We start from the raw sequence: 15,477 nt of genomic DNA on the forward strand, positions 1-15,477 counted from the left end.
ACGTCAAACGCTCGATTTGGTTTTTTTTTGGCTTAATTTTCATTTTATACGCTGGCTGCTACACATGAGAATGCAAATGAAAACTAGAATGTCAATTAGGAAGTGTCCAGAAATTTTAAAGTCTAAATTTGCATAGGTAGTTCCCATGGCGAAACAATTAAAGGTGGTGTAATTTGCACAACAACCCCAAATCATATGGTGCAATCCGCCATCTTGCCATCAAGCTGATCGAAGTTTTGCCAACACACTAAAAGAATTCTCGTGTGCGTGTGTATATACGTGTGCGTACATGAGCAGAGAATATTCGAGAAAGAAGATGACAACCAAGAGAATGCAAACAAAAATCTGACATTTTAATACCGTACAACTTGGCCGGCTGTTAACAGCTGTTCGAGTGAGACCCCCAAGATATATTCATTTACTGGTAGTGACAGTTGCCCAACAACAAAATATTGAGTGCACTATCTGTCAAAATCAGCGATTAGTGCAACTCTGATTTTGAGTTTGTTGCTAGTTCGCGCCATTTTTCGTTGTGTGCGTGTTATAGTTCTTAGTTATAATACACACAATACCAAAATTCGTTGACAGATTGTACTCAGCTGTTAACGAACAACTGTCAAAACGCACAAAAAAATGGTTGTTGATGTTTTAGCAGTTTGTTGTGTTTCGTCTTTCGTCTGCTTGATTCTGTTGAGTGTCAAGACCCAGGAAATCTGCGACTAAGATGGGATGCGTCCACAGGGATCTGGGTCTGAGTCGAGTTGGCCTGGCTGGGCAGTTAAACAGGTGACGTGTATTGTTCGGTCCTTGGTTACAATCGGGACATACATCTTACACGTCGGCATCAAACCTTGCTCTGCAGGAGTTAGGGCGGCTGCATCTGCCAGATCGTAATTGAGCCAGAACTACTCTGGTTTGCGGGGGGAGGTCAATTTCTTCAGGTGCAATGGGAGGCGGTCGTTCTCCAAGGACTACATTCACCCGGTAGCCAATTACCGCATCTGCTACAGTGTCTGCATGAATGTTGTCTAGACCTGCTTGATATGCCGCTTAATCTAGAGGTTCTCTCTTGTAGCGCTGAACCTCACGCTCTAGATCATGTAGATCTGCATGATCATGAAGGTGAAAAGGTATTGCTTAGACAGCATGTAGTTATGTCTTCGCACTGGTGGGATCTTTGTCTCCTGATGGAGGTGGTCTAAAAGAGAACTGAGGAGACAGTCTGTCGCAGTTCGGAGGGCGGCATTCTGACAGATCTAAATATATATTCCACTGCGTGCCACAAAGATGACGAGATCACACTGGCCGGTTCTGTGGTAAGCTATGCAGCGCTTGCCACAGACCGTCCAATTGATTTGTACGTGGTCAACAAGGTTTCTTTGCATGCATCCCAAGTACTGCCAGCAAGTGATTTCAGGACCTTGTTTCTACTTTTGACTTTATAGCAAATTGCTGTGCCATGTGGGGAGAATGTGTTAAAGCTGTCAAATGTGACGCCAAGTATTTTGGGACACTTGATGGTCGGAATCATTTCTCCATCGACCATCACATTCAGTATTCACCTCACGCGTATTTGTAGTGAACAATGTGGCTGAAGATTTGGTGGCGGATATCTTCAGGTTTCTTGCAGCGAAATATGAGGCAAGCTTGTTGAGGTAGACGTTCAACCTATCGCAGATGTCTACAATGGGTGGGGTGCCCGATGCCATGATCATACAATCGTTCGCATATGATACGATCTCTATGCCGTCTGAAGGGTTGAACAGTGCCGGAGATATCATCCCACCTTGGTGAACTCCCTGTTTCACTCTACGGTGCTTCGACTTCTTATCCCTAAATTCCACAAATGACTGGTGATCACACAGATAATTCGGGACCCGGCGTTTCTGGCCTGGCTGGAGGGACGTGTTGGCGATGTCCTCAAATAGTTTGGCATGGCTGACCGTGTCGAATGCCTTCGATAGGCCAGTGCCACGAGAACCGTCCTATTGTATTACATGGCCTGGGCTGATTGAAGCCACGGCAAATGTATGCGGTGATGCCTCCTCTCCTCCTTGCCCTGTCACTCTCGGGATGCGCATCTCTTCGGATCAGTCTCGGTTACTTCGCCAAAAGTGACTGAGGTCCTGTCATCCCGTCTACCGGGGTTCAAGGGTGACCACAGCTTGCCTAAACCGGTGCCTAAGTGTTCCAGCCACAAATTCCGCTTATGTTCGTTGACCACCCGGTTTATTTCCAGATTCAGCTCGTTGATTCTGGGGTTAGTGGGGTCCATACAACGAATCGCATCACGCTCGTCTGCGAATACCACTGCTTTTGCCGAGAAATTGGGCCGCACTTGGGGTATTCGACCGGCTGGTATAAAGCGAGCGGTTGCTGCGTTAATGATGTCTCAGAATTTCCTCTCGGCCACTAGAACATCCGACGGGGGGTGGCAATTCACTGAAGCGGCGATTGTTAAACTATCTGAAGCCAGCCCAACGACGACGACGACGCTTGTGACCCACTGATGGCTATGTTCGCACAGCACATTGCAACATATCCAGTATGACTATACTTCCGTAGTGAAGTGAGGCCAGAGTATGATCGGAGTAGTAGCGACATATCGCTGCATTAGAATAAATTTGGCACAATTTTAATTGCAAATGTAATTAAACACCCACGAAATGGGCCGAATCTACTCTGCTTCCATACTGTTGTCTTTATTGTGTGTTGTTGTTTGACTTTGTTTTTGTTCTGACAAAGAAAATAATTCGTCGGATTTCGCAATAATTTAAAAAGCATTTTCGTGGGCGTAAACGGTAGTCGATAGACGCCATTTATCGAAAAAAAAAATTGATTTGGATTTTTCAGGCATTACTGATGGTTATGTGTACATGTGACGCATACACCTTTGTTTTCACCAATACTATTACAATGACTGTGCATCAGATGTCCCATGTAAACTCTGCATTAATTTTTTTTTGTTTTTCCACATTTTTATCGTTTGAATTTATAATTTGCACGTTTATAATCATAATTCTTTTGATCTTGTGGCTGCTATACATGATAATGCAAATAAAAACTAGAATGTCAATTAGGAAGTGTCCAAAAATTTGACAATTTGCGCCACCATACCCACAGCGTTGTATAGTGGATTTCGTTGTTGTTGGGTTAATGACTTTACCTTGTATAAATTTGCCTATTCATTTAGTTAAGTTCAGTTTTCACATTGAAACTCCATATAAAAAAGTTAAAAACCTATGAAGACATATTCATTTGTAGTATTAAGTTCTTCACTGAGTGGAAATTTGATGCTCATTAAAAGCGTGCGCGAAACTTTTCAAGTTGAGCCAACATGATAAAAAACGAATTTGCGTCGCGTTTGCGTTCACTGCCTTTTAAACAAATTCCAATTTTTGGGAAGTAAATCTCTTCCAGTTTTATTTGGTTATTATAACACTTGCAAACAGGATTCACTGAATAAGGTTAAGCCAAGCGGTCAGCCGACATAATTTTTTTTTAATTCTTGGCAGTACTTAGCATTGAGGATGTCAACTGGTTCTCTTTTTACATTCATTCATTATTTACGTGTTCTCCCATTTGATGACATTTTCAATCGGCAGTATTGACATCCTTAATGATATTCCTGGGGCTTATCCACTTTATGTTTGCGAAGGTTAGGTCACTTTAACCTTCTATTAGTGAATTCTGACTTGCAACCAACACAATTTACTAACAATTAATGATGATAGTCAAACATATGATATGATTTCTGCAATAGGAGTTGGTTTTCTATTCTGCTTTCGGAAAAGCCGCTAAAATTTTTAATTATTCCGCAAGCGGAATTTGACAGCAAGCAAATGTTTTTAATTACACGTTTCTTTATCTGCACTTATTGTTTTTTTTTATATATTTTTTCTCAAATAAATAAAGAAAAACGAACCACTGAAACCAATAAAACAAGCAAAAATGATGCCGGCAATAGTTTCAGTGTTTTAGTGTTGCTACTATAATAGTTTTTATTGCCATTTTCCTCACTACAAACAGAGTACTACTTTTCCGCCTATTTTTAACCAACGTTTCGCCGAGGTTTTTTTATAGGGAGTTTGACAGCATTCCGTTGGAAAAGCTGAACAAAAAACTCAGCTTAAGGTGGGTTTAACTTCAGTTTTCACAGTGATGATATGATTGAGATTTTTGTAGTGTTTCAAAAAAGTAATCGCGAAAAAAATGTGATTTCAAGGCTGGTACTACGTTCTTTTTTTACGGACAAATTTCGGAAAATCGCTCTTTCGGTGGATTAACAAGGTTATCACATTTGATTTTTTTTGGTGTCTTTGGCCAAAATGTTGCCATTTACATATAAAAATTAATATGGCATCCAACAATTTATCAGCTGCCTATGTGCATGTGAACACCCAAATGTGAGTGTGTGGGTCGTACTGAAATTCATGCATGTGTTGTAATTTCAACCAAAGTCAACCCCTACGTAATAAATAAATAATGAAACACAAAACAAATTATTTGTAAAATTAATTAGATTTTGTAGATTTACAGGTTAAAAAAGCACAACTTTCCAAAAGCCTTTGTCAGCATCTTCCACTTTTCTCCAAATATTGTTGTTATAACTGCAGACCTAAAGCATAATACGATCTTTCACAATCCTTTTTATTTCGTACATTGATTGAATTGATTGTTGTGAAAGAAATATTTATTTTTCTTTCGAGTATATTTATTTATATTTAAAAAAGGTCTTATTTATTCATCCACCAACACTTTATTTTTTCACCCAGAGAGCAACATCACTTACACTAACTAACACTCAGTTACAATTAGAAGTTTGGCGATCGGGTTTATTTTGCGTAAGAAAATGACTTGTTGCACAGCGACTGTGGTTATGCTCTCATTACGACCAAACGAACACATTTCGGCAAATTTTTCCGTTTGTTTTTCTTATATGCATTTTCAACGCGAACCCGAATATACAATAGTACCCGCCTTCAACTGTGAAGAACGAGGATAGTACCAGTTTTTTTACTAAAATAAAACAGGCCTTGACTTTACTTTGTTGGCAAGTGCGTGGTTCCACTGTTTAACAACAACTCTGCTAAAGTATACAGCTGATTTTGACGTTTTGTTTTTCCAAAAGAGGGATAATTGCAATAAAATAAGATATAATAAATAATGGAATATTAATATTTCGCATTAATAGTTAATAGTGGCAGTTAAATATTTACATAAAAACCTAGGGTAAGTAAACGATCACATATGTTTTGCTTCTTTTAACCATAATCAAAATGTAAACAATAAGTGACAACATTTATTTTGGTCTGTCACCAAAAGAGAAAGAGAGAACAATAAAAAATCGGACAGATTCATTCAATTCAAGTGCTTGAGTCGAGTAATTACGTGCGTTCGTTCGCCGCCCGTCGTATGTACAATACTACATTTTTAATATTTTGTGAAAAGCCGGAAATAATCGAATTTTGCGAGAAAGAATAATTAGTTTAACATATAAGAAATGATGTGGCAAACACGTAGGATATACGACAAATAGCAAAGAGGCCCAAGCGTGTTTTAACAAAAACCACCAAAAATAAATGCGTTTGAAGTGCAAAGAAAAATTGACAAAAAATCCGACAAATGATGAATTAATAGCTTTTCCGTAGAAGAGAAAATTGTTATTACGTTGTCAAGTGGGGAACACACAAAGAGAGTGGCGTAATCTGAGATTCAGGGAATACTTGGACAGCGTCGGCCTGTCTAAACAAACGTATATTACAAAGGTGCTGAAGACTCGGGTCCGAGTGGGTGTCTGTCCCACGGAGTTGTGGTGAACAAATTGTGCGTGCCCCCACAATGGACAACAGTGCTGGATTGACATTGGAACTGGTTAACATAAACAGCAGTAATAAAGGAGGAAGTACGTCAAGTTTAATATCCAAAGAATCGAAACAGCAGAAGGAAGATGTCACACTTTACTTTAAGAAGGTTGGCAGTGCCCTATTTTATGGAATGGCTTCATTCATGATAACCGTCGTCAATAAAACCGTACTTACCTCATATAAGTTCCCCTCATTCCTATTTTTGAGTCTGGGGCAGCTAACTGCCAGTATTGTGGTACTTGGTATGGGCAAACGCTTGAAGCTAGTCTCCTTCGCCCCTTTACAACGAAATACCTTTAGAAAAATCTTTCCACTGCCATTAATCTTTCTGGGCAACATGATGTTCGGCTTGGGGGGCACTCAGGCTTTGAGTTTACCCATGTTTGCTGCTCTTCGCAGATTTTCAATACTAATGACAATGTTGTTGGAATTAAAGATTCTAGGCATACGACCATCTACAGCGGTACAGATCAGTGTCTATGGCATGATTAGCGGAGCACTACTCGCGGCTTCTGACGATTTATCGTTTAATATGCAAGGTTACACATATGTTATGATTACCAATGCCATGACTGCGGCAAATGGAGTTTATGTCAAGAAGAAACTTGATACCTCGGAAATTGGAAAGTATGGATTAATGTTCTACAACTCGCTATTCATGTTAATACCTGCCTTGCTGATTACCTACGCCACAGGAGACTTGCATAAGTCCATAGCATTCGGCGAATGGAATAATCCCTATTTTGTTATACAGTTCCTAATGAGTTGTGTCATGGGTTTCGTACTATCCTACAGCACAATACTGTGCACGCAATATAATTCGGCCTTGACAACGACAATTGTGGGCTGCTTGAAGAACATATGTGTCACATATTTGGGAATGTTTATTGGCGGCGACTATGTATTCTCCTGGCTGAACTGCATTGGTATCAACATCAGCGTCTTTGCCAGTCTTCTCTACACATACGTGACATTCCGGCGGAAGCAAGCACCCGATAAGGAACTACTATTACCCACGACATCTAAAAGTGAAGCTGTTTAGACACTTTTGTTTATATATTTTTTTGCCCCACTTCTTTTCTTGGACTTCGTCTGGCAGAGAGCTAAAGTATGTGTGAAATAGTATGTATGTATGTCTGTCAGTCTTGAAAATCTTTTTGATTGTTTTGTTTTATTTTCGACTGGCTATTATAGAGTCAAAGATAACAATTAGTTATAATTTAATAATAAGATTATTTCGTTTTGTTAACTATACTGAAAAAGTACGTATGTAGGCAGTCGGCACGTACATGCGTGTGTGTATATTTAAAGTTACAACGATTGACACCTTAACGCCACACGCTGAATAAGAATCATTTAACATGTGTACAATGTTTTATTTGTTTCAAGCGATGATAAGCGATGTTATCTCATACTAATTCTGCGGCAATAATTAGAACATCAAAACGATTAGACAAATTTACTAGATAATTTAATGTTAAAAAACTGATAAAAATTTGGAGTGACGAAAAAAGTGTCTCTGAGCCCATGAGTTTGGTAAAAAGCATAGTGTCAAAAACAAAAAAAAAATGCTTTTTTTTGATATTTGAGCTTTATTTTTCAACCTCTACTAACTTAAAACAAAAAATGGAATGTTCAAGTTATATTTCGTGTTGTGGGTTCGAAGTTATTAAGAGTAGATTATGACCTAAATTATAATTATATTCATTAAAAAGTATAGCATGGATTCTATAGTGCTCGCCCTAAAAACTTTAACCACATAGGTAAATAATATCCTCAAACACTTAAACTTGCCAGTGCAGAATACAGTTCCTAATTCCTAAAGCATGTTGTTAGACAATTTGTTGTTGTTGTTGTTGTTGTTGTTGTAGCAGTGAGTTATACACTGAGGCGGCAGCCCTTGCCGATGAAGAAGTCCATCGGGTCAATCCGGTACGTACAACCGGCTGCCATGGGATTGTAGTAATTTTTACCAGAAACACTTTAGCCAAAGAAATTTTAAATACATAATTTTGTTATATTTTGGCCATTTACATTAAATTCAACACATATAAAGGCATAAACTTATCAGACATGAATTCGATCGTGATGTTTTTTGTGTAAAATCTATAGAACTTCAAAGCTTACCACATAAATGTAAAAACCATGAACTTCATTATGCTACTTTTTATATGTAATGTAACAGTATCTCTAAAAATGGAATTACGTCCCTACAAATTTCTGTTGAATGAAAAAACTTCTTTGTATGCAAGTAGTATTTGAGAAAATAAACAAAGTTGACACATCGTCAAGTCATCAAAATAAAATGCTGAATTTAACAGAGTTTAAGCAAATCTTTCGTAACAGCTTAGGGATTGCAAGTTTGTCCACGAACATTCCATTAAGGAGCACGGGAAAACTTCTCATAGCTTAGGTATTATGTTTGAAAAATATTTTTAATCCGTTACTGGAAAATTTTATACGGTTTTTGTTATATATGTGTAATCCTTTACAAAAGTAATGCAAATTTGCTCATGAACATTCCTTTAATGAAAAGGGGCAAACTTCTCACATATCAATGATTGCTGACCGATTCAATTTTTTCGCTCAATGATAAAGGACCTCCTTTGTAAAGCCGAGTCCGAACGGCGTGCCGCAGAGCGACACCTCTTTTGGGGAGAAGTTTTTACGTAAAAAGTACCTCACAAAGGTCGTCAGCATTAGGAGGGGATATCAACCGGTAAAAGTTTTTCTGAAGTTCCTGCCAGGATTCGAACCCAGGGGTTCAACGTAATAGGCGGACATGCTAACCTCTGCGCTACGGTGGCATCCTCTACAAAGTATTGTCATTAAATATTGCGTATACAAATTAATAATGTTGTTGTTGCAACCGCATATTTGCATGTGGAGGTAGAGGTAGGGATCCTCGTCAGAATGAAGTGACTCATTGGATTATTTCCATGTTCCGATTGTAGATTAATTCCGCACCAAAATCCTTGAGGTAAAGAATAAATTATCTCATTAACACACTGTTTTTATACAAAAAAGTCATTTTCTTCATATTTTATGGCCATTTAGAGAAGAAAAAGTGGATTTTAGTTAATTTAGTTAAGTAGTAGGCTTATGGTCATAAATGATTTTTTAATGTAGACAACATCAAATGGAGCAAGCAGGGACGTAGACCCCAGTGGCAGGGTGGGGGGTTACCGAGACCGAGCCCCCATCCCCCAACCAAAAAAAATTATTTGGTGTAAAAAAAAATGTATTATAAACACAACAATTCAGTCAAACTTTCTTTAATAACAACATTTCATCTTTATAATATTCTACAAAAACAAAATTAAGTACAGGCCAGGGCCGACTCAAAATTGTTTTTCTTAAGGGCAAAATTGTAATGCAATTCTTTCTAAAAACAAAAATTTAATAAAATTTTTTCTGAACAAATTTTAATGATTTTTTTGTAAAAAAAATTTAATGAAATTTTCCTAAAGACAAAACTTCAGCCACGACCGGATCCCCTCGGAGCTATTTTTTTTTTTTCAAGACAAAATTTCGTTAACAATTGTTCGAAAGACAATGTTCTATTTAAATTTTTTTCTAAGGAGAGAATTTGTATTATATTTTTTTCTAAATTTTAATCAATTTCTTCTAAAGACTAAGTTTCAATGAAAAATTCTCTAAAGACTAACTTTTGCCCACTTTTGGGCCTACATCGAAAAAATCAATAAATATTTTTTGCCTGCTTATTGCATTTTGTGATACTACATTTTGCCTGAAGTTTTTCAAATTCTTTTTATTTTGTTTTTTTTTTATTCTAAATAGAAATAAAAACAAACCCCATAGGTAAAATCTGGACACAATTCCAATAACAAAATTAATTTTTTCCTATGTAAAGATAAATAAAAATTTTTCTAAAGGAAAGATTTTAATGAAATTTTTTCTAAAGACTACATTCCAATGGAATTTTGAAGACAAAATTTCAATGAAATATTGCCTAAAAACAAAATTTTGCCCAGACGTGGGCCTACTCGAAATTATTTTTTCTCAAAGAAAGATTTCAATAAATTTCAGAAACATCATTTTAAACGACAACATTTTCCTAAAATTTATTTATTTTTGAAAACAATGTTTTTATGAAATTTTCTTTAAAGCCCAAATTAAAATTAAATTTACCAATTTCACAGTAACCGCAGATTTTTGGTAATTTTTCAATGTAAAAAAAAAGTGGGATGTACCCCCAATATTAAATCCTGGCTGGCTACGCCCCTGGTAACAAGATACTACAATCTCACTCCTGAGTATATTCAGAAAATATTTTATATGAGCTTTGAACTTTTAAAAATTGCTGATCTCGAACAAGCCAAATTTCCCCCAAAACATGACCTTATAAAGGGTGATTTTTTTGAGGTTAGGATTTTCATGCATTAGTATTTGACAGATCACGTGGGATTTCAGACATGGTGCCAAAGAGAAAGATGCTCAGTATGCTTTGACATTTCATCATGAATAGACTTACTAACGAGCAACGCTTGCAAATCATTGAATTTTATTACCAAAATCAGTGTTCGGTTCGAAATGTGTTCATTCACCGTTCAGCGATGAGGCTCATTTCTGGTTGAATGGCTACGTAAATAAGCAAAATTGCCGCATTTGGAGTGAAGAGCAACCAGAAGCCGTTCAAGAACTGCCCATGCATCCCGAAAAATGCACTGTTTGGTGTGGTTTGTACGCTGGTGGAATCATTGGACCGTATTTTTTCAAAGATGCTGTTGGACGCAACGTTACGGTGAATGAACACATTTCGAACCGAACACTGATTTTGGTAATAAAATTCAATGATTTGCAAGCGTTGCTCGTTAGTAAGTCTATTCATGATGAAATGTCAAAGCATACTGAGCATCTTTCTCTTTGACACCATGTCTGAAATCCCACGTGATCTGTCAAATACTAATGCATGAAAATCCTAACCTCAAAAAAATCACCCTTTATGATGGCAAAAATTTTATTCAACAAGTTTCATTCGTCTACTTTACGCTAATCCAAACTGCATTGAGAAACCGAGCTGCAATTTTTCTAAGACAACTCTGTTCTTGGGTATTTTTCTACCTATTTGACATTAATGGGTTAAGCCAATTTTGAATAACATGTTCTTAAGTGAAGTGTGTTATAAAAAGGGGTTTCTTCATCGATCTATTTAAACAAATTGTTGACAGAAGGGACAAAGTGTTTGCTGTAAGACGGCTGAACCATATAGTTTTTTTCCGGCCTTGCAACATGTGGCCAGCCTTAGAATGGACGATTATCGTCTCCTTTTTAGTCGAATAACCTAGTCTTTTTTTATGATCTCACGAATCATTTGTGCCCGGTACAGCCTCGATGCTATCGTCTGAGCAGATTTAGCGGCTCATTTTTCAAAACACCCTTCTGATTCCAAGACATACAAATCATAATCTTGGCGCCAGGATATTTGACATATTTCAACGTGAAAGTAGCGATACTCGTCAAGCTTCTATATTTGGGCAACCTCCTTCCGGTCCATAGGGGCGATCGCGGCGGGAAAATGATACTCATTTTTTTTAGTGGCGCTAATAATTCGCTATCGAGTTTGCCAGACACTCAGTATTTAAGCAAGAGCCACACGCTGAGAATACCCCCTCGATATGGCTGATTGTTGTTGTTGTTGATATTAAGATTATGGACCAAGCCCTTCAACAGAACATATCTATCGCGACAACAAGGGACTCAATTAAAAGGTGTTCGAAAAGTTTCGGAGCGACTGACTCCCAAATGTACATGGTGGTCAATCGGGACTATATGGTACTCAAATGAAAGGTCAATAAGATAAGAGTAAGAATTTGATATCTAAATCCAGGACAAATTTCTGGCGACCACCCAACACAAAAAAAAAACGAAGGGCAACCGGGACAAATGAAAAATGGGTTGTTCCACCCGTGGAAGGTGTAGTTGAAAATGTTGTATCCCATATGGTAGCTTTGTGATATGATTTTGAATGTAGATAACAAATACACTTAACTAATCAATTAGTGTAGAAATGAAATAGACCGATAGCCCTAAATGATTTGATCATTTCAAAAAACAATCTATTTCAAAAGTAATTTTAGGGTGCAGGGAAGTGCACCGACCACTCGAATAATATGTAAAAACAACCTTTTTGGGATTCCATGCAGGATATTCGTTCAGATATAGACCATTTAATTGAATGCTTCTGTTCAGAGAATAGCATAGCAAAAAGCTTTTAAAAAATCAATCAATATTTTTTAAGAATACGTTTATTAGATAATACATTTTTATCATGGCTCACACTGACAATCAATATTTTTAACGATTATTTTTTTTTTATAATACATATTGAAACCAAACAACATGATGGGACATTCCTCAATATTTATGAGGAATTTTAAAATAAAATAATCATTACAATCCTTTTTCACGATAACTTCTTTTAGATAATACATTTTTATCGTGCTTCACATTGTTAATCAGTATTTTTTCACTATTACTTTTTCTATATATAATATATTTAGAAGCAAAACAACATGTTGAATTCACTCAGGGACCTTCCCTTAACAGGACAAACGAAATGTTTTTAAGTAAACTTTGTCCTAAAGAAGTTATTGTTCCGTGCAAGACATGCGCTCATATGGTTTTCTATTATATATTTTTTTTTTTTTTTTCAGAAAAAAATCTTTCTGCGATCTGTATCAAAATTACAAGAATTAAAAGCGAAATAACAGAAATTTACAAAAATTCCCAGAGTTATCGCTTCAAATGAAACAAATAGAACTGAAGCGTTAAACTATTTATATATACATTGTATGTATTTAATTCACAAACAAATTGTAAGTATGTACCAATAAATAGTTACTTCTAAACCATGTAAATATTGTATTAGAGAAATGACCAAAGCCATATTATATATTATATAGAATGTACTTTTCATTTGTAAAATAATTAAACTATAATTACAATAGCTTTAGATTTACATAAAGCTATCAAAAAGCATTCAAATAAAAATAAATAAACTATAATATGTCAAGCACACCTCTATATCATTATTGTGTCATCTAAAACATAAATTGTAGCCTGCTAAGCCATCCTGGATAACACCAGATATGTAAACCAAATACAAAAAAAACTTCATCAATTTGTTTTTATTTACAAAAGAAAGTAAATGAGTTAAATAAAAAAAAAATTTTGAATATTACCAATAAAAACTTATTCTTCGTAGATATTTTCATGATTATTTAGCTCATGTCTTGATAATAGCCTACTTAATGTGGTGTATTTATTTAGTTCATATAGAACAAGTGTTTTTCTATGGCAATTTTGTATAATTTTTTGTAGGTTTAACCTTATTTAAGTATGCGTCATAGTTAGCTATTACGTTCATAAGACGAATAATTCATATACAGAAAACAAGAATTTGGTACGATATTTATTAGGTTATTGCGAATAAAAATATTACGATTTTTCTAAATGCTTAGAGTTGGTTTCCTTTTAATATTTCAATATATTTATACACTACACCACTGCTGTGGAACAGCTTATTATAATTTGTTTGTAAAACTCAAAAGGAAGAGAGATAGACCCATTGATAAGTATACCGATCGACTCAGAATCACTTTCTGATTTAGGTATGCCCGTCTGTCTGTCCATCTGTTCATGTTAATTTGTGTACAAACTACAGGTCGCAATTTTCATCCGGTCGTTCTCAAATATATATATATATATATATATATATATATATATATATATATATATATATATATATATATATACTAGCTGACCCGGGCCCGCTCCGCTGCGCCTTCTTTTACTTTATATGGAATAAAAGTTACCTTGGAATATTTATTTTCGACAATTAAAGATCTTTTTGTGAAATACCATGCTACGAAAATAGTATATCGCTTGACTAACAGTTTAACAATATAAGTGCCTTTATCTGAATCCCATATGATCTTTATTGCTCTACGAATTTAAGTGTGGATGTAAGGTGTACTCCATTCTTAAAATACCATGTCTGATTTAGTGGTGTTTTAGGGGGAGAGGCGGTCCCCCAGATACTTGGCCCTGAAAAAATATCAGCATCGTGCTTTTCTCTCAAATACCATGGCATCCCCCAAACACATGGCCCCAAAATAGGTTATCAAATTCGTTTTCTAATCTCAAATACCTTTTATTTGAGCCACATATTGGCATGGTTGAAAAAAATTTTTCGTTTGGGGGTGTTTTGGGAAAGGGGTGATGCCCTAAATACATGGTCCTACATTTGGATATCAAATTCGTATTCTGTTTGTGGGGTATTTTGGGTATCAATTCTTGTGAAAATGGGTATCAGTTCTTGCTCTACCCCCAATACCTTTCATTTAAGCTCCATATTGACATGATGGGTAAATATGCCCTTTTTAGGGGTGTTTTGGCGATTGGGGTGGTCCCCCAAACATTAATCCCGGAAAATATATCAGCAACGTACTCTATTCTCATATATCTATATATATTTATTTGAACCCCATATTGCCATTGCCCTTAAAATTGGATATCAAATATCATTAAAACTCCTTATTGCAAAAGTCAGCAAATATGTCCGGTTTGGGGTATTGGCCCTAAAAACTATGAATATTTAGTTCCACTCTCTTTAAGACCCAAATTGTCTTGGTGAGCAAATACGTCCTATTTGGGGGTTGTTATAGTGGTGGGACGTCCGCTAGACAGTTGGCCCCTAATGTTGATATCAGATCCGTAGTCTACTCCCATATACTTTTAATTTGAGCCCCATGTTTCCATAGTCGGCAAACATGACCGGCTTGTGGGATGGGCGGCCTCTCAGTGAGTTGGCCTTGAAAATATATATCGGATTCGTGTTCCACTTTAAAAACCCTCTTATTTGAGCCTCATATTGCAATAGTCAGAAAATACTTACTATTTTGGTGGTGTTGTAGGGGTGGGGTGGCCCCATAGACACTTTTCCCGAATATTGATATCAAATTCGTGCTTTACTCCCAAAGACCTTTCATTTGACCGCCATATTGCTATGGTCGTAAATTTGTTCCCTTTGGGGGATGTTTTTAGGGAAAGGCGGCCCCCAAACACTTGGTCCCATATTTGGATATCAGATTGGTATTTTACATTCAAATACCTTTTATTTAAGCCCCATATCCCCATGGTCAGTAATTAAGTACTGTTTGGGGGTGTTTTGGGATAGGGGTGGAAACACAGAAACGTGGTCCCACATTTGGATATCAGATTCGTATTCTACTCGCAAATACCTTTCATTTGAGCCCCATATTACCATGGTCGGTAAATATGTCCGATTTGGGGGTGTTTTGGGGGTTGGGGTGCAGCACTTGGTCCGACAATTGAATATCAGATACATTTTCTTATCCTAAATACCTTTACTTTGATTCCCATATTGTCGTGATTGGCCTAAATATATGTTTGGTAGGTTTTAGGGTGGGGCATCCCCCCTAGGTACCCCATCCGAAATTTGGATACCAAATTTTTATTCTGAGTCTATAAGGAACACACAAACATACAAACAAATCTACAAACAAACACAAATTGATTTTTATATATAAGATATATACATAGTCCATAAAGTCTGCGTTCATGT

General features: G+C 36.5%; 2 protein-coding genes across 6 annotated transcripts in view; both read left to right on the top strand.

Annotated features, from left to right (window-relative positions):
- Nucleotides 1-5,116: 5,116 nt before the first annotated feature.
- Nucleotides 5,117-15,477, top strand: part of LOC106093959 (ubiquinone biosynthesis protein COQ4 homolog, mitochondrial) — a 48,892-nt gene continuing 38,531 nt past the window's right edge. For 3 of the 4 annotated variants that reach the window (XM_059360921.1, XM_059360918.1, XM_013261127.2), the window contains exon 1: nt 5,117-5,232. The gene's annotated coding sequence lies outside the window, so the exon portion shown is untranslated. Of the gene's footprint in view, nt 5,233-12,616; nt 12,707-15,477 lie in introns of those variants that run through there. The other variant, XM_059360920.1, reaches the window with a different exon arrangement.
- Nucleotides 5,331-12,619, top strand: LOC106093958 (UDP-sugar transporter UST74c). Of its 2 annotated transcripts, none has more exons than XM_059360916.1 (2): nt 5,331-6,975; nt 12,545-12,619. In XM_059360916.1, exon 1 carries the CDS (start codon nt 5,842-5,844, stop codon nt 6,907-6,909), a length of 1,068 nt encoding a protein of 355 aa, XP_059216899.1. In that variant the 5' UTR covers nt 5,331-5,841; the 3' UTR covers nt 6,910-6,975; nt 12,545-12,619. The 2 variants fall into 2 exon arrangements, with proteins under 2 accessions (XP_059216899.1, XP_059216900.1); XM_059360917.1 differs by lacking the exon at nt 12,545-12,619 and adding an exon at nt 12,392-12,540.

Source organism: Stomoxys calcitrans, chromosome 1, assembly GCF_963082655.1.
Source record: "Stomoxys calcitrans chromosome 1, idStoCalc2.1, whole genome shotgun sequence".
Taxonomy (NCBI): domain Eukaryota; kingdom Metazoa; phylum Arthropoda; class Insecta; order Diptera; family Muscidae; genus Stomoxys; species Stomoxys calcitrans.

Excerpts from the sequence above, each read along its gene's own strand:
- LOC106093958 (XM_059360916.1), top strand. The coding sequence starts at position 5,842 with ATGGACAACAGTGCTGGATTGACATTGGAACTGGTTAACATAAACAGC.